The sequence below is a fragment of the Galeopterus variegatus genome, unplaced genomic scaffold (assembly GCF_000696425.1).
Source record: "Galeopterus variegatus unplaced genomic scaffold, G_variegatus-3.0.2 Scaffold168, whole genome shotgun sequence".
NCBI classification, from domain to species: domain Eukaryota; kingdom Metazoa; phylum Chordata; class Mammalia; order Dermoptera; family Cynocephalidae; genus Galeopterus; species Galeopterus variegatus.
Genome location: NW_007726279.1, coordinates 149,966 through 169,437, shown reverse-complemented (window position 1 = coordinate 169,437; position 19,472 = coordinate 149,966). Strand labels below are relative to the sequence as shown.

At 51.3% G+C, this 19,472-nt stretch overlaps 1 protein-coding gene across 2 annotated transcripts in view; it reads right to left on the bottom strand.

The window, feature by feature from the left end:
* Positions 1–7,831: 7,831 nt before the first annotated feature.
* Positions 7,832–19,472, bottom strand: part of RIN3 (Ras and Rab interactor 3) — a 33,376-nt gene continuing 21,735 nt past the window's right edge. Inside the window, exons 4-6 of one of the 2 annotated variants that reach the window (XM_008594874.1) lie at positions 18,256–18,387; positions 11,059–11,222; positions 7,832–8,459 (exon numbers count right to left, since the gene is read on the bottom strand). In XM_008594874.1, coding sequence (XP_008593096.1) covers positions 8,139–8,459; positions 11,059–11,222; positions 18,256–18,387 — 617 coding nt within the window. In that variant the 3' untranslated portion in view covers positions 7,832–8,138. The remainder of the gene's footprint in view (positions 8,460–11,058; positions 11,223–18,255; positions 18,388–19,472) is intronic. The other variant, XM_008594881.1, reaches the window with a different exon arrangement.

Sequence of the window (19,472 nt, the reverse complement as noted above, 5' to 3'; positions counted from 1 at the left end):
CGGGAGCGCCGCCGCGCTTCCCAAGCGGCGCACTAGCGCAGTGCGCCACCGGGCCGGCCCTGTTTGTTTTATTTTTTTAAAAAGATGACTGGTAAGGGGATCTTAACCCTTGACTTGGTGATGTCAGCACCACGCTCTCCCAAGTGAGCCATGCGCTGGCCCAAATACAGACATTTAAATGTTCATGATGAAAGGTTAAGAGAAGCTATGTTTCATTTCTCAGTTAAATTACAATTTCATAGGTCACAGTGCCTTGGCCTTCTCACATGGTTCATGGGCCCCCAGTAGAAATGGGCTCTCCTTCCCTTGTATGAAGCCATTTTCCATTAAATTTTTGTCTTGATCAGCTCTGGCTGCTGTAACAAAATACCTTAGACTTATACATGACAGAAATTACTTCTCACAGCTCAGGAGCCTGGGAGGTCCAAAATCAAGGCACATATCTGTATGGACTCAAGGATATTTATTTTACACCTGGCGTTATAATTCAATACTTAATTTTTTTGCTCAGATCGTTTCAGCCTTGGCCATTGGGGGCCCTTTCATTTGGCTCCTGTGTCCCTTTGACATTTCCCCCCATACAGGTGTTTTTGTTTGAGCACTTCCTCATCATGACAAGATGCTCCAGGCTTATCTTGTGTGTTTTCTGCCTCATTCCTAGAATCAGCCATTTCTCTGAGGAGCTCTGGTTCCTTTTATTGGAAAATTGTGTTAGAAACCAAGATCTGGGTACTAGATGTGCTTGTGGTTTCTGGATGTCATTGCTTTGAGGGCCTCTCAGCTGCCAGAAAAAGGAAATATGTGTGTGTACTAACTTGTGTGTACACATACCTGTGGACATTTCTGTATGCAATCGTGTGTCTGCATTAAGCTAAACGTGAGTTCATAACTGCTGTCTCCAACTAAGTCATCTCCACATGGGTGATTCTAGTCTCCTGCCCTTTCTTATCTGTAAATTCTCTATCAGGAAAAAACGTGGCATTCACCACCCACCATCCATTTATGTAATTGATTCCCTAAACATGTATAGCACTATCAGGATTGTTCCCCATTGGGGAACGACTTTATCCTAGAGTACAACACTTGTATACAGTTCTGTTTGCATTTACTCATTGCATAGGCTCATTTCCAAAATTATGTATATAGGTCAGCTCCTTTTTCCCTACCCATATCCCTCTGGTGAGGTTGTTTCATACATTCGTAATATAGTTAGATTCTTTTGTAGCAGTCCGCATTCCATCTTGGGATCCCCTAACTTGCTAAGTGATCTTTTTTCTTTTCTTACGGCGGGCTGGTATGGGGATCCAAATCCTTGACCTTGGTGTTACAGCACCGTGCTCTGACCACCCAATAACCTGAAAGCCCCTAGGTGATATTTTAAAATTTGCATTCATGAAGATCTACTCTGTATCATAAAGTCCTATTTTGACAAATGCATAATGTCAAGTATTCACCATTACGTTTTCTTACAGAATAATTTCACTGACCTAAAAATCCCCTGTGTTTTAGCTATTCAACCCTACTTTCTCCTCATCCCCCTAGTTACCACGGATCTTCTGTCTCTATAGTTCTGCATTTTCCAGAATGTCATATAATCTGGATCATACAGTTTGTAGCCTTTCAGATTGGCTTCTTTCACTTAGCAATATGCATTTAAGGTTCATCCATGTCTTTTCATGGCTTGATGCTCATTTTATCACTGAATTCCTTTATATGGATGTACCATACTTTTCGTTTATCCATTTGGTTGCTTCCAGTTTGGGGCGGTTATGAAATAAAGCTGCTATAAGCATTCATGGATAGGTCTTTGTGTGGACATAAGTTTTTAATTTAGTTGTGTAAAGACCTAGGAGAGTGATTACTGGATCGTATGGTAAGACTTTAGCTTTGTGAGAAACTGCCAGTGTCTTTCAAAGTGGCTGCACTATTCCGCATTCCTGCCAGCAGTGAATGAGCATTCCTCTTGCTCTGCCTGAACACCGTCACTTGCCAGTTTTATTGCTTTTATCCAGTATAACAGGTGTGTAGTATTATCTTGTTTTAATTTTCAATTCCTTAACAACAAATCATTGAACATTTTTTTTTTTTTTTTTTTAAAGATGACCGGTAAGGGGATCTTAACCCTTGACTTGGTGTTGTCAGCACCACGCTCACCCAGTGAGCCAACCGGCCATCCCTATATGGGATCCGAACCCGTGGCCTTGGTGTTATCAGCACCGCACTCTCCCGAGTGAGCCACGAGCCAGCCCTGAACATCTTTTTATATGCTTGTTTGCCATCTGTATATCTTTGATGAGGTGTCTGTTCAGGACTTTTGCCCATTTTTTAATTGGTTTTTTTTTTTTTTTGGTGGCTGTCTGGTACGAGGAACTGAACCCTTGACATTCGTGTTATTAGCATTGTGAGCTAACCGGCCAGCCCTGGTTGTTTTCTTATTGTTGAGGTTTAAGAGTTCTTTGTGTATTTTGGGCCGAGCCCGTGGTGCACTCGGGAGAGTGCGGCGCTGGGAGCACAGCAGTGCTCCCGCCGCGGGTTCGGATCCTATATGGGGATGACCGGTGCGCTCACAGCGCTCACCGGCTGAGTGCGGTGCGGCTGGTCTCAAAAAGGACAAAAAAAAAAAAAAAAGAGTTCTTTGTGTATTTTGGATATAAGTCCTTTATCAAAAAGAGTTCTTTGTGTATTTTGGATATAAGTCCTTTATCAGATATGTGTTGTCTTTTGCAAAGCACAGGTTCTTAGTTTTAATAAGTCCAGCTTATCAATTCTTTATTTCATGGATCATACTTTTTGTATCCTTCATTTCTTTTTTATTTAAAAATATCTTTTCCATCTTCTTTTCCTACTAATGCATTCCCAGTTGTGTTTATTTGGTCTTATGTTCCTTCTAGTTTAGGCTTCATTTCTGAAATGATTCTTTTCTTTCTGATTTTTTCCTTAGCTCTGATATCTCATTTCTGAGTTTTTCTGATTCTGATTTAGGTTATTCTTTTATGTCTTGTATAATTTTCTTCATATTTCTTAGCTCTTTTTGAAATAGAAGTAGATTGCATTTTTGAGCTATTTTGGGGGCATATCTTTCTAGTATGTTTCCTTTGTCTCCAGGAGAACTGGTCATTCCATTTCACTATGATAAGCAATTAAATCAGCAGAGGTGGACGCAGCCTTTTGTGGGAGAGGTCACCAGACCAGCCAGGAGGACTGGAAGTGGCCTGGGTGCTCTCCATGAGACTGGCAAGGACTTCCTGTGTAATGGAAATGTAACTTTAACACTTGCACAATTTACCAATGCCTGTATGACTTTTAACCTGCACAAATTATTCCTGTAAGCACTCACTAAAAAAGCGGGGAAACATATCTAAAGGTATTTTAAGTGAAGCAGCTTTTTAGAGGTCAAAGCAGAACTAGACACACATTCCAGCGGCCAGCCAGTCTCAAGGACTAAACAGCCCTCTTATCTTCAGGACACCTGGCAGAGCCCAAGTGATTAAAAAAAAAAAATTGAACAGTCCCTTATCGGTGGGGCTAGCCTGTTAAGCCTGACCATGAAAAAAAGTCTTTGTCCAAAAAAAGTGTATAAAAACTCTCATGTCATGGAGCTGGGGGCCGCTTTTCCGAAAGACAAAGCGACCCAGCATGCTGAAGTAAAACTCCTCTTGCTTAAATTGCAGCGATCTCTTGTCTCGTGGTCTCTGTGAGGCGAGTCACTCCAGTGTGTAGGATTTGTGCTTGGTGCACGGGTCTTACACCTGGAGGCAGAAGTTGCCTCCCATCTGCAGTTCTTGGGCCCTAACTTTTCAGAATATTCGACCCTTACCAGGGAGTGATGCCATTCTGGAGTCAGCCTGGAAAGGGTTGGTGGCCCCCCAAATCTGTGCTTCCACTGCCACTTGGTGTCCTGCATGCATCTCACACTGCACACACCTAAGGCTGATGCAATCTGTTCCCTCAAGCCGGCATTTCTCTCTGTCTCAGCTGGATACACAACCCTCCACCACAGCCTCCAAGCCAGAGATCTGGAAGTCTTTCTAGGATCCTTCCTCTCCCTCAACCCTCCAACTGAACACCACATTCTATCTCACGTCCTCAACATTTCCTCCCATCCCTGCACCCTTTCTCCAGTTCAGATGTTACCTCCTCCCCTGTAGACTGCTGCAGCAGGATTCAGTGGATCCCCCTGCCTCCAGCCTGGCCTCCTCCCAGTTCCACATGGGTGGAGAATGTCCAGACTCCTTGTGCTACCAACCAAGACCATTCAGGGCCTGGTCCAACCTGCTCATTCCGCCCCATCTCCCACTTCTTGGCTCAGGCTTTATGTTCAAGCCATCTTGAAATGTCCAGTCCCCCTGCATCCAGCACAGTCTTACTACATTTTTCTGTGATTTTTCACTTGTTTTCCTTCTTCCTTGTCATGAACTGTTAGGGTCTGAGATTTTATCCCACTTGCAAGATAGCAAGTTAGACTGCCACGGTTTCCTGGTTCTGGCAGATATGAGACTCCTGGGTCAGAGACAAAGGACGTCACTGCTCATGGCACAGCAGGTTTCACGAGCTTCATGTTTGCTTTGACTCCTCTTGCCTGCCATGTCCCCTGAGTGTGATGCAGAAGTGGGCCTGTGTCATGGCTTCCAAAGCTCAAGCTGAGGAAACTCTCAATCTTCTAAAGAAGGCTGCTAGTAAACCTGCTCAAATTTTGCCCTGGAGAGAGACACTATCTTCCAAGGTGAGAGATATCGTTTTATTATCCCTCTTCCAAGGAGGGAGAAATTATCTGGACCTTCCTGGGCTACTCAGATACTCTTAAAAAGGTAGTCTGGAATAAAAGCTGTCAGTGACTCTTCTCCATGAAAAGGACCTTAGCCAGAAAATGGCCCTCTTTGGGGTAATTAAGACCAAGCAGAAAATTTCAGTTAGCCATTAACTTAGGAACTGATAATCACCAATTCCTTGAGGTTTGCAGAAGAATTGAGAAACTGAAACTGCCCGTGGGTGAAATCATGCTCTAAAAGGATCCTTTTCAAAAGTTTATTTGTTGATCTCCCATTACACCTCTTATGTTGGTTTTCTTCAGATGTTGCATGCTGAAAATCAAGAATTGGAACTAAGTTTTCTTGTTTTTCTTACCTTTCCTAATCAACTGCAAACAGAGGAATTCCAAGAGAAAAGCAAAGCATCTTAGCTGACTATTAATTCACCCTCTTGCTTAAAGGAAAATTGTATCCACATTAGTTAGAGGTACAAATCAGGTATTTTTATGTTCTAGTGATGCTTGACTGAGGTTATTGTCTTTGAGCTCACCCTAGCAGATCAGGACTCCTCCCCAAGATAACATCAAGGGCTTGAAGTGGACCAGGCCACCAACTGTACACTCCATTTCGCCAAAGCACCTAGTCCATCATGAGACTCTGACATCTGACTTAGACAGACCCTCTGCTGATCCCATGACCAGTCTCCCCGTTTCTCTGCAGGACAAAACCCTTACCTCACCTTCCTGCCTTTTCCCCTTTATAAGACCCAGAATAGGCGTCAAAAGGTGGGATGATTTTAGCCTGGTTATCTGAATAAAGCTTCCAATCCTTGCACCAACTTTTGGACTTATGGGTCATTTGTTTAGTGCAAGAGGGCAGCCGAGCCTGTTGCTGGTAACAGCCAGACATGTAGAAATGCAGGAGACCCATGGAGAATGGGCTTCCAATATTCTTGTGGGGCTTCTTCTGCTCCCTTCTCTTGGCCACCTCCTTATCCTTCGAGACCCAGCTCAGGCATCTCTGTCTCCAGGAAGCCCACTTTGCTTCCTCCAGGTGGGTTCCAAGCCCACCACTTGCCCAGGCCCCCATAACATACTGTTCCTATTGCTGTCATTGTGCTGGTCACTTTGCACTGAAAATAGCCTCAAGGCTCAGCCACTCCCAGATCTGAGTTCACCCATACTCACTATAGACCATATAATTCCTCCATATAAATTTGGAAAAGCATCCCTTCCTCTGGGTGGACACAGTCCCATGACAGCATATAGGCCCTGACAAGTGATGCACAGATTGGATTTCAGTCCTACTTGTCCCCGCAGCTGTGCAGTCTTGGCAGTGAACAACCTCTGTGACCAGATGCGCTCGCCCTGAATTTATTTACTTTTTCAAACAGGTCTGAGACTTCCCCTGCCTGCCACCACACAGGAGCATGGGTGATGCCTGCCACAAGCCTGGGAAGTCAGAGTATAATAAGCACTCTCATTTTAAGAGTGGGGAAACCGAGGCACAAAGCTATTAAGAGACTTGCTGAGGGGCTTGCAGCTGGCCTGGAGCCCAGGTCTCCTGACCCCTAGTTCAAGTTCTTCCCAGCATACTGCTGAGTAGGTTTTCTGACCTTGAAGCCAAACAGATTTTAGAGTTCCTTTTTGGCTTAGGGCTGCATGTACTGCAAAGAGGCGGTTTCTGGAGGGCTTTCCTCCCATGCCAGTGTTTCCCAGCAAGTAGCATGACAGCTGGGGATGACCGGAAGCCACCGCTGTAAGTCAGCTCTTTTCTCCCCAAAGCCCTGCTCTGTGGGACCTTCCTGCAGAGGGTCTGCTTCCTGCCTCAGCTGCTTCCCCTTTCCCCACCCCAGATGACCCTGCTGAGCAGCAGGCGGCCCCAAACTTGGATTCCAGCCAACTGAGTGTGTCCACAGCAACCACACTGCAAATGTGCGCCAGGCTTTCCAGATGGCCTCGGGCGGGTCGTGCTGAGCAGAGGGCAGGCTCGTCTGTGAGAGTGGGAGGCAAGATGGGGACCCTCCCGTCGTCTCCTTGCCCCTCCCCCCCAGGGCCTCTGCTCCTCTCTGTTGACCTCACCTGCAGGCCTGTGCCCCTGGCAGAGGCTTGTTCACAACTAGGGTGAATGAGATCTACCCCATTAAGGTGTTGTGGGGCCACCCCAGGCATGGCATCTGGGGCCAGTTTGGGACTTTTCAAGATGGGCAGGACATTGTGCCCAGCTGTCACAGCAACCCTTGGAGATGGAGACACAGCAGGACCAGGGCAAGTCTGGTTCCTGCAGAAACCCTGGTGGCTTCTTCCAGCACTGCTGGCCCAGCCCCAGCCTCGAGGCAGTGAAAGCAGAGGGAGGACGGAGCCAGCCAGCCAGGGTGTGAGGGACAAATGCCAGAGACGAGACAGACGAGCCGCTGCCACACATTGTGGCCTGCAGCTCTGTTACCCTTGGTCACACATGCATGGCTCTGGACTCCTGACCTCTCACTCAGGGCTGTGGAGAAACCAGGGCCCATGAGTTGCATCCTGCGCCCAGGTTCAGGCCAGGCCTGAGATGCTTACCACAGCCGGCTGCCTCCAGCAAGGTCACTGAGAGCTGGGATCCGACTTTGGTTTTCTTCAAACAGGTCACTTGGGCTGCTGTGTAGGGGCAGGATAGAGAGCCCTAGATTTGGGGTCAGTCAACCCTGAATTCAGTCATCACTTTGGCCTCTGATATGCGTTGAATGGCCCCTACAAAGGTCATGTGGGAGCTTGATTTTCAATGTGTCAGTTTTGAAAGGTAGGGCCTTTAGGAGACTCGATCGTGAGGACTAGGCCCTTATGAATGGATTAACGCATTCATGGAGTAATGGGCTAATGGTTTAATGGCTTATCACAGGTGTGAACTGGTGGCTTTATAAGGAGAGCAAGCGAGCATGTGACCACTCAGGCCATTCTTGTCATGCAACACCTCCTGTTGCCACAGGACTCTGTAGCGAGTCCCCACCAAGAAGGCTCTCACCAGATGTGCCCCCTGGACCGTGGACTTCCCAGCATCCAAAACTGTAGGTGAACAGGGGGCGGGCTCATTTGCTGCAGCTGGCTGGAGAGCCTCTGCCCTCTCAGAGCCTCAGTTTCCCTTCCTGTCTAGTGAAGAACATGGCCTCTAGCACTATGACTCTTCCTCAGCAAATGCCCTGGCCGCTGCTCAGGCTCTCTCCACAATTATCCTGTGACGTTGGTTTTGGCATGCTCACTGGGTGGCATGCACGTGTGATGTGTGGGCAGATGTAGGTCGCGTGCATGTATGAGTGTGAGTGTGGGGGGTCAGGAGTGAGCCCCGCCCGCCCGCTCTTCTGTCCCCAGCCAGTCTCAGGAAAAGTGCCATCAGGGGCTGCAGCGGCCGGCCTCACAGGAAGTTGGGCTCCCGCACGACCAGGTAGGGGGGGCTCCCGCTGCCCCCGCCGCCATCCAGGGGCCGGTACACGAAGTGGAAGTCGCGCTTGGGCTCGCTTCGCAGCAGGTAGCCCTTGAGGCGGTGGGGCAGCGCGTCGTCGGCCAGCTGGAAGCAGCGCCCGTCCACCAGCACGAAGAGCCGGTGGTCCCCGGGCTGCGCCACCTCGAACTTCTCGGCGCACTGTGCGCACAGCGCCTGGGCCGACGTGTCAGCCCGCGACGCCAGCGTCCGCGACTGCTGCTCGGGCTCCAGGTACGACACGCAGATGAAGTCCTGCAGGGTGAGACGGGGCGGGCTCGCAGTCACCAGCGGGGCCAAGCGGGCGTCCTGTCTCTCCCCAACCCCAATGCAGGGAGCGGCGAGGAGCCGCGTGGGCTCGGACTGGTCCTTTGCCTTCTCGGGGCCCCAGGCTCCTGTCTCTGGAGAGAGGGTCGCAGGCGTGACTGTGAAGCTGGGAGTCACGGCACCTGCGTCCCCTTCCTTCCTCTGCCACTGAGCCTTCCCTGTCTGAGCCTCACCTCTCACTGGCATGACCGCTCTGGGTGATTCAGTCTCTGCGTCCTGGCAACGAGGAGTGATCGCGCCCCCTGGTGGCCAGTCCACAGGCTCTTCACCAGCCAGTCACTCACTCACTTCCTTGTTACTGAGGCCCCCTGCACACCAGGTGCAATGCTGGGCACGTAGGGCAGAGTAAATAAGAATCAGAGGTGCTGGCCCACCCCACAGTTCAGGCAGGTGGAACAAGAGTTTAGCTCCTTAGGGCTGGAATTGTCTCTGGAGCTCAGAGGAGCAGGAGGCAGGGCAGTGGGGTGGGAGAGGAGGCAGGCTTGGTGGAAGTGGGGAGGGGAACTGGGCCAAGGATAGAGGGTTTAGGGCAGGTGTAGAGGGACACTGTCTGAGCAAGGCGGACAGGTGAGGCGATGCCTGTGGGGCCGGGCATATAGGACCCTCCACCATCCCCCATCTGCCCTGGAGGGTACAGCCCATGTGAGTCCCATGACCTGCCCAGCTTTGAATCTGCTCCCAGTTACTGCATGGCCCTGACTTCTTTGCGCCTCCTCTTGGTCATCTGTAAACTGGAGATAACACCAGTCCTTAGTCATGGTTGTGAGGAAGCTATAAAGGTAGCCTGGAGCCTGGAACAGCCTCTCCTATCCCCAGGCACCCAGAGAGCAGGTGGGAAGCGGTGTGTGCGGGGGCGCCCCCTTGTGGACGGAGTGGTAATGATGACCGCTGCAGAGTGGCCACCATTATGGCTGCAGGGTGGTGAGTGCCTAGGAGGTGCCAGGCTGTGTCCACAGCTTCACTGGGATCGCCCACTTCTTCCAGGAGGTAGAAAGCACAGTCTACTCCTCACATCTTAGTGGCTGCCTGTGTTCTCATCCTCCATGAGATCTCCCAAGTCCCTTTACTCCTACTGCTGACTGTGGACTCTGGGCTTTCACTCCCCAGGGAAGGGATTTAAGGTGTGGGGTGCAGAGGAGGTACTGGGAGGGGACCGAGTGTGGTGGCCTCCCTAAATAACAGATATGGCTCCTCCCTCACCCCTGGGAGGACCAAGAGCCAGTTATTAAGCATTTACCAAGATGCTGTTGATGTAAGGACTTGGCAGCCTAGAACATATACTGGGGAGTTGGAGCTCATGTGGTCTACAGTCGGCCTGTGTGGATAGGGACACTGAGTCCCACAGAGGGGCAGGGATTGTGCAGGGTCACACAGCAAGCTAGTACAGAGCTAGGTCCAGCACTTGAGCCTTCTGCCCCCCAGGCCTGGGCTCAGCCTGTTATAAACAAGCCATCTTGGAAGCCAGGGTGGGGTTCAGGACTGGTGTGCTCTGGGTGCCAGTGAGTCTGCACACCTATTTACAGCTCTGGATTGCTCCCTGGCTTGCTGGCCTAACTCCCTCCTTTCTCCATACACCCCAGTCCTGCTTTGTCTCAGGCCTTGGGCTTGGGGCCTCTGAGATGTGAATCATGGGCCCTGCCCTGCCAGAGGTGACAGCCTTATTCACAGAGGGTTACAATATGGTGTGATACATACAGAAATGGGGCAAGCAGCAGCAGGAAGCACAGAGGAGGGCATCTAACCCAGCCTGTGGGGAGTGGGGCGTGGGGTTGGGGGGGATCAGGGAAGGCTTCTCAGAGGAGGGGCTGCTGGAGAACCAAGTTATCTTAAAGTAGACAGTGAGAGCTACTGAAGGGGAGATAGATCGGCGTGGGCAGAGGCTGAGCAGCCAGGGAGCTGAGCTCAGCATGTTCAGGAAGCTGTGGGTAGCTGGATTTGATGCATTCTGGGGATGTGTGGGAGACAGGAGGGAGGAGGAAGCAGGAGTCTGGCCATGGATGGTTTGAATGCTCAGTCTGTAGAGAGAGAGGTGTGGGGAGGGGTGGCAGCAGCATTTGTAGGGGACGGGCCAGGGGCAGGGAGACCCTTGGCAATTGCTGCATGTGTCCAGGGACCAAGGAGCACAGCTGCAGAGCAGCTTGTGGGCTCTCCAAAAGGATGCACTAGGATGATTTCTCTCCCCATCTCCAGTCCCAGCAAGGCGCTAGGACACAGTAGGTGCCAAGAAATGATGGATAAATGTCTCATTCCAACTATATCCATCTTGTCTGCCCAACAGGAACGCTGATGCCTGGTGGTACTTTTCTAGGCCCACCCACGTCCTGGGCACAGAGCACGACATACACTGGCAGACAGAGGCTGGGGTGCCCTTCCTCTGGTGTGGGAGCCTCACTGCTCCCCTGAGGGCAGGACTGGCCAGCCAGAGCAGCCAGTCGGTGTCACTGCTCGTGAGCCAGCAGGCAGCGGACATGGTGTCTGCGGCATGCTCCCGCCGCCCCCTCCCACTCTCCCTCCGGGGCGTCGTCACCTGCACGGAGGAGCGGGAGGCCCGAGCCTTGTTGAGCGTGCGCCGGCGCTCCCAGCGGTGGATGGAGTCCTGCACCTCCACGCTCAGCTGCCGGGTCACCGTGATCTTGTCATAGTTCTTGATGTGCTCCAGGGCCCCGTAGGTGGTGGTCAGATAGTAGGAACCTGTGGGAATGTGGAGGCTGAGCTAGGACCGTCTCGGCCCACCGGCAAAGGGAGGGAGTGGCCCAAGCTTGGCCTGCCGGCCCACGTCCCCCAAGCCCCGCCCCGTCCGACAAGCCCCGCCCACACCCACGCCCCGCCCACCGCCGCTGCCTGGGACACCCTGCATCTCGGCCACCTGCTTCTGGGCTGCGCTCAACCCCGCGCCCACCCCACAGCCTCAGCAAGCTTCCTAAAGCCCAGCCCTGAGCTGTCGGCCCTGCTCAAAACTTTTCATAGGCTCCCCTTAGGGACGAAACTCTTACTTTTAAAATGATGTTTTTAAATGAGTTTTTAATTTTAAAATGAGTTTTAAAACGTTTTAAAATTTAAAGGGTATGCATGAAACAGAAAAGTGGATGCCTTCAGGGTGGGGAGAGGGGTGGCTGGTAGACAGGGTGGGCAGGAGACCTCTCACTGTGTGTGTGTATGATATACATGCTGTAAATTTCTGAGCCATGTGAATGTATTATCTGTTATGAAACATAATCTTTAAAAAGATGTCGAGGAAATTTTGGTTATGATTATACAATCACATGTAATTTTTAAAAATATAAGTAAAAAATATGAATCATTCATTTCTCCATTTCTTTTTACCTTAACACACACGTATCCTTAATACTTAATGTTTCCTAAAGTAATTTAAGCTTTGAGATACTTCAGACTGCAAAATTTACATGAAGTTTTAAGATAAAAGACACTATTTTACATGGATGCTTACAAGTTCATTCTCTTTAGCTTGTTAGGGGCTTTGGTTAAAAAGTCTTAGAAGTACTAACTTTATCGAACCCCCTCACTTTACAGAAAAGAAACCGAGTTCCAGAGAGGGAGGGTGGCTTGGTGAAAGTCACAGAGTGGTCAGGCCCCAGAGGAGGAGGGTGGCTCTGGGCACCTTGCTCCCTTGTGATCTCCAGCTTGCCCACTTCCATGGTGCTTCCTTGGGCTTTCCTACCACTTGATAGGCCTTTCCTCCTGGCATTCAAGTGCCAGGACAATGATTTTTGACATAAGGCAGATTCTGCTAGTGACCCACCCTAATCCCATATTCCCCTTGTCCCTAACTAACTGAACTCCACTTTTATTTGGAGAAGCAACGCTCAACCGAAAATGCTCACTTCCCAGACTCCCTGGCAGCCGGGGGAGAGAGCAGGAGACTCTGTTCTGGCTCCTGAGCTGTAAGTGGAAGACTCCAGGTGGGGCTTCCAGGAGAAGCTTTTGAAAAGGACGGACTCAGTTGAAATATCCCTTTGAGTTTTTGCCCATCCCCTTCCTTCTGCCTGGAACATAGAGGTGAGCCTGGAGGCAGAGCAGATGTCTTGAGATAAGAGGTGACAGGCACAAAGGCAAAGGCCCACATGCTAGCGAAAAATGGGCAGAGGGGGGGTCCGTGATTCCTTGATGGCAGATGACTGCAAACTGCCATCCTTTTCAGTTGCTTATCCTGGACTTCCTGATGCAAGAGACAAACCAAGCCCTTGCTCTGATTTAAACCATTATTGGTTACATTGTGGGTTATCTGCAGCTCAAAGCATTCCTAACTATTACATTGGATGAAGCAGCCCACACATCCCCACAAACTCTACAATACCGGAAAAGTTCACACTCTGGCCAGGGTGGGTGGGGGTAAGATAAAGGGGTTTATGGGCACAGGATCATGTGCCCTTTCACAGTAGTATAGGAAAGAGACTTTTTTTAAAAAAAGTATATCAAGGGTAACATGGAACTTGGTGTGGTGTCTCTAAGCAGAGAAGAGCCATAAGATAAAGGGGTTTATGGGCACAGGATCATGTGCCCTTTCACAGTAGTATAGGAAAGAGACTTTTTTAAAAAAAAGTATATCAAGGGTAACATGGAACTTGGTGTGGTGTCTCTAAGCAGAGAAGAGCCACTGAACCACTCACGTGTCTCCTTTTCGGGGGGGATGGTGGGAGAGGGCGGCTGGCATGGGGATCCGAACCCTTGACCTTGGTATTATAACACCATACTCTAATCAACTGAACTAACCAGCCGGCCCACGTGTCTCCCTTTCTAGTCAAACATAAGCTCAAGCTTGAGTGGGCCAGGAAGCCGCCCTGGTGCCTCCAGCCTTTACTGCCTGAGAGTCCATGTCCTCTTCGTGGCACCCCTCGACAGTCCTATCTCTTGTCCTTGATCATGTCTCCCTGGCTAGTACAGGAGGACGTGAGGGCAATGTGCTGATTTGTGAGAACGTTCAGTTTTGGAGTCAGAGAGCGGGGTCGAGGCATTTACCCTGTAGCAGGCAGCCCTGTGATCTCGGGTGAGTTACTACCCTCGCTGTGCCTCTGATTCCTCATCTGCAAATCTCATGTCACCATGAAAAGTAAATGAGATGAATCCATGTAAAGTGCAGGCCTTAGTAATGTGTGAGTGACACGTGGTGGCTATGTGACCTCCAGGAGGTGCCCTGGAGGCTTCTCACCTTCCTGGGCAAAAGGGGAGGGACCCCAAGCCCTGTCAGTGCACTCCTACCTGCTCAAGACCTGTTTTTTCACAACCGGTGTGACTCTTCCAGCCACCTTCCCTCTGGCTCGGGGCCAAGCAGTGCCTTCCAGGACCACTAGGTGGCAGGCGACCCTCACCGGGAGTTTTGGAACCAGCTCTCTCTGGGACAAGTGGGTTGTGCATCGATTGGAAAAACCCACTGCCTCTGATAAGATTATTAGCCCAGCATGGCCAGCTGTCAGCCAGCTTAGGGAGGGGAAGTGGGCAAAGGGTCCACAAGGGCACTTCTGGGAGAAGTTTGGATTTTGAGCTGGCTCCAGCCAGGTGCCCAGCAGCTGCCTGGGTCTCCTGACTGCCCCAGGATTTCCTTGAGTGGTGGGAGCAGGGGAGAGAGGCCAGAAAAGAGACTGGAGCCCCATCAACCTGGCATTCAGGCCCTCCCTACTGCTCACAGGAAGTCCCCGATCTCTCCTGCCCCACGTGCCTGCTGCAAAGAAAATGGGGCCTAGTGACTGGTCCTTTGCTAAATTACAGCACGTGGAACAGACTGAAAGGTCATAAAGCACGGAATCCTGCTTGCAGGCCTTTTGTTGAACACTGAACTATGAAACACCTGAAGGCAGAGCCCACATCCATCTCTCATCCTGCCCCCAGGGCTATGGTCTGAATGTGCGTGTCCTCCCAGATTCACATGTTGAAATCCTAACCCCAAGGGGATGGTATTAGGAGGTGGAGCTTTTGGGAGGCGATTAGGTCTGGGGGTGGAGCCTTCATGAATGGGATTAGTGCCCTTGTAAAAGAGATCCCAGAGAGCGGCCTCGCCCCTTCCACCATGCGAGGACACGGCAAGAAGGTGCCATCTAAGAACCAGAAAGCAGGGCCTTCACCAGACACCGAATCTGTTGGTGCCTTGATCTTGGGCTTCCCAGACTCCACAGCTGTGAGAAATAAGTCTGTGGTTCAAAAGTTAACCAGTTTATGGTGTTTTGTCATAGCAGTCCAAATGGCCTAACACCTAGCTAGCCCTGCAGAATACTAGAGCGCCCAGACAGATTAAAAACTCCCATATAACCCAACATCTTCACTTTCCCAAGCCAGAGAGGTGAAGCGACTTGCGCAAGGTCTCTAGCCTTTCAGAGGCAGAGCTGGGCCCCAAATTCAGCCTCCAAACTGCTCTTTTTACTGCAACTTAAGTCCCCAAGAATCTGGGGACCCTGGGAAGGTCTGCCCCATGCCAAGCATCTCTGAGCTCTGTGGAACAAGAAGCTCAGGGACTGGCAGCCTGGGTGGGGCGGGGTCTCTGGCTACTCAAGTCTGAGAAGGGGCAGGCTGCAGGGTATTCAGGCAGCCTTGGGTCAGATTCTGTGAACTGTTAAAGACCTTCATGTATTTATCTGTACTTTGACTTGCCTCAAAAATACCTAAAGTAGCCCAGAATAGACCAGCTGTTCTGCCTGAAGGACCTTGACTTTCCCGCCCCAGCCCCTGAGGCTTCTGGTAGCAGGAAGAAAGATTCCCAGGAGGCCATGGCAGGGCTGAGGTAGGGGATGCAGGTCCACAGGAGAGGGCTGCTGGCCTGAGCATGTCCCTTCCTTCCCTGCTCAGTCATGGCGCCTGGCCTGAAGCCCTGTTTGGCTGCAAGGATTCAGGCTGAGGCCGGAGTAGGGGTCGCAGTGGCTGGGTGTGGGCTACCACTGCCAGAGGGCGAGCCAGTGCTCAGACCATCTGCGCAGAGCCCCCTGGACTTGCTCTGTCCCTCCAACCGCCGAAGGAGTTTCATGGATACTGTCTCAGACGTCACCACCCTATGGGGCTGTTATCATCCCTAGAGGGCGAGCCAGTGCTCAGACCATCTGCGCAGAGCCCCCTGGACTTGCTCCGTCCCTCCAACCCCCGAAGGAGTTTCATGGATACTGTCTCAGACGTCACCACCCTATGGGGCTGTTATCATCCCTTCAGCAGGATTTCAAAAATTATTTCTCCCCAGGTACATCAGCGGCACATGCCCACTGTGGAGAATTTGGAAAATAGAAAAGAAGTAAAGAGAAGGTGCCAACTGCTCTGTGCTCGGGGCTTTCCTTGGTCACCTGAGTCCCATCCTGCCCAGTCTCTCCACCCACCAGCCCACTTCACTTCTCAACATTCATCAGAGGTGAAGTTACCTCGTGTGCTTGTTTGTTTAACCTGACTCCCCCTCTCCCCCACTGGAATGAAACTCCATGAGAAAAGGGATCTATTGTCACCCGGCACGAAGGAGAAGCTCAGTAATGTCCGCTGGATGAATGAGTCAACGGCCTTTGCCCAGGCACCGATTAATAGTCTTAGTGCCTTATTATTATTATATTAAGGCTATTAATTCTTGGTGTACCAATTTGTGGGAACATTTTCTCTTGGTTTATTGTTAATATCTCATTCTATTTATGGTAATTTTTGACATGTAGAAGTTTTGATCTTTGGAGGTTACATGTATGGCAACCACCAGACCACAGAGAGGACTCCTGCGAGAGCTCTGGGTCCCTCTAAGGGGCTAGTCCTAGGAAATGGGGTGCTCAGAGTTTGGGGTAGGAAGCCACTTCTGCTCACAGCCCCCTGCCCCTCGCTGTCTCTCAGTCCCTTCTGTTCTTTCCCCTGATGCTGGTTGGGCCTGTGAGAGACAGGGCAGTGTTGCCTGGACTCTACCCACCTCTTCAGCCTTCTGGTGCTTCCATGAGCATGCTCAGGGCTGGGGAAAACAGAGGAAGACCATGAAGGCCTGAGGAGGTGGAAGCCCCAAAGTGTTGGGTGCAGAGTGGGCCACTCATTTATTCTCATGATGCTACTAGCATCACCCATCTTGCCCTGCACTGTAGCCCAAGTGTCTGCCATGGATGGGTGGGTGGATGGATGAGTGGGTGGGTGGGTGGATGGATAGGTAGATGGATGGATGGATGGATGGATGGATGGATGGATGGATGGATGGATGGATGGATGGATGGATGGATGGATGGATGGATGGATGGATGGATGGATGGATGGATGGATGGATGGATGGATGGATGGATGGATGGATGGATGGATGGATGGATGGATGGATGGATGGATGGATGGATGGATGGATGGATGGATGGATGGATGGATGGATGGATGGATGGATGGATGGATGGATGGATGGATGGATGGATGGATGGATGGATGGATGGATGGATGGATGGATGGATGGATGGATGGATGGATGGATGGATGGATGGATGGATGGATGGATGGATGGATGGATGGATGGATGGATGGATGGATGGATGGATGGATGGATGGATGGATGGATGGATGGATGGATGGATGGATGGATGGATGGATGGATGGATGGATGGATGGATGGATGGATGGATGGATGGATGGATGGATGGATGGATGGATGGATGGATGGATGGATGGATGGATGGATGGATGGATGGATGGATGGATGGATGGATGGATGGATGGATAGATGGATGGATGGATGGATGGATGGATTTAGAGCTACAAATTTGGCTTTGAGTATTATCTGGGCTGGCTGCACCCCAAGAGATTCTTGGTGGAGGGATGGCTGTGGCTAAGTGGGCGGGAGGAAGTGGGGAAGGAGAAATGGGGAAGGAAAACTGAGGGTAGGTGGAGTGAACCACGCTTCTGCCTTCATCCGATTGGGGAGCGTGGGCCCCTTATCCACGTCACTAACCTCCTCCCACTGACAGAGGCCCTGACCCAGGGCTGGATGAGCAGGGGGCTGAGAGTCCCTGGGGGCCACCCATCTAAGAACTCACCATAACTCCCTGTCAGGGTCCTCACCGTGGGCACTGCCCACTGCTTTAGCCTCACCTTTTACACTACCAGCTCCTGCTATCCCCTCTACAAAGAATGCCCTTTTCCTCCCTTTATCTGACTGGCTCCTATTCATCCTTCAATGCTCAGCTCAGGTGTCACCTCCTCCAGGAAGCCTTCCCTGACTGCACAGTCTGAGTTACATGCTCCCATACCCTCTAGGCTTCCCATGTTTCCGGCACTTGTCAAGCAGCAGTAACAGGTCTCTTCATTGGCTCATCTCCCCTCCTATTCTGTGAGCTCCCCCAGGACAGGGCCTATGGAGGATTCACATTCACATTCCTGTCCCCAGGGCTCAGCTGGAGTCTGGCACCCAGGAGGTGCTTGTTGGGCTGCCCAGAGTGGTCCTGGCATGGCTGGGTTGGGGGTGTGTGATGGGCCTGCGTGGCCCAGAGCTGACTCACCCTCCCCCAGCTGCAGGGCAGGGTCCATGAGCTCCATCATGTACTCCACGTTGAGGAGCGCATGTTTCCGGCACTCGTCAAGCAGCAGTAACAGGTCTCTTCATTGGCTCATCTCCCCTCCTATTCTATGAGCTCCCCCAGGACAGGGCCTATGGGGGATTCACATTCACATTCCTGTCCCCAGGGCTCAGCTGGAGTCTGGCACCCAGGAGGTGCTTGTTGGGCCGCCCAGAGTGGTCCTGGCATGGCTGGGTTGGGGGTGTGTGATGGGCCTGCGTGGCCCAGAGCTGACTCACCCTCCCCCAGCTGCAGGGCAGGGTCCATGAGCTCCATCATGTACTCCACGTTGAGGAGCATCTCCGCCAGGTTGCTGCGGGCCAGCACATACATGAGCACGGGCAGGAAGTCGTCTGCCCCGTAGGGCTTCCCTGCGAGGAGGAAGGAGGCAGAGGCAGTGAGTGCGAGGCGGTGAGTGAGGGGCAGTGGATGGCTGGGTGCGGGCGGTCACCCCTGGAAGAGGAATGTTCTTGCTTTCTTGCGACTCTCAGGCCAGGAAGGACCCTGGGATTAGCCTCCTCAGGGAGGCCTGAGGCACGGTCCAGGTTTAGGAGGAAGGAAGTGAGAAAGAGCAAGACCTTGACTCCTTCCCCTTTCCCAGCTCCTCCCATGACCATGCCCCTTGCTGCTTGCTTGACAAGTTCACATCACACTGATTCAAGGACCCACCCAGAAGCAACTGTCTGCCCCAAATTGATGTCTTCTGGGAAGTTTCCCCGGCCCCATTAACCACACATCTCCTTCCCCAATCACATACTACAGTAAGAAAACCCTCCCTAATCAGATACTACAAGGCCTAAAATTTCCCCATTCAACCTTCACTCCTTTGGGTTAAGCAGTGCCCTTTCCTAAGGGTTTCCTTTAAAAGGTAAATACCCCTGGAAGGAACAACTCATCACTACTACCTTTGTGGGAGACATTCACAGGGCTCAGAGAATCTGACAGCAACAGATGCCTCGCAAGGCAGGTGGAGGGCACCCTAAGAAGGAAAGGGGACAGAAAGTGGGCCCAAAAGGTGCCTCCCCAGTTTGGCTCCAGGCATGCGTGTGGGCTGATTACTAATCTCACCCAAGACACAAAGGGCAGCAGCAATGGTGTGGATCCTTCTGGGGCCACACCCTGACATGGTAACCTCTAGCTGAAGACTGCCCATTTGACAATGCAAAACCAAAGCTGGAGCTGCAGGGAGGAATTCTGCAGGGACAGAACCCTCTGGAAGCTGTCATCGGCATCCACGTAAGGCTCTGCGAGTGCACTGGAGAGGTGAAGCTAGACTGACAGCTTTGTACAGCGGATGGCCATGCTGGGTCCTCAACCCACCTTCCCACTTCCTCTAACCAAAGGGAGTCCAGGGCTCAGGCAAAGGTCTCCAGAGTCATCTGGAAGTTACCATGTCTGGCTGTGGCTCCAGGAAGATCAATATCAGTGCTGCTGCTTTTTGAGACTTGGATGAGAT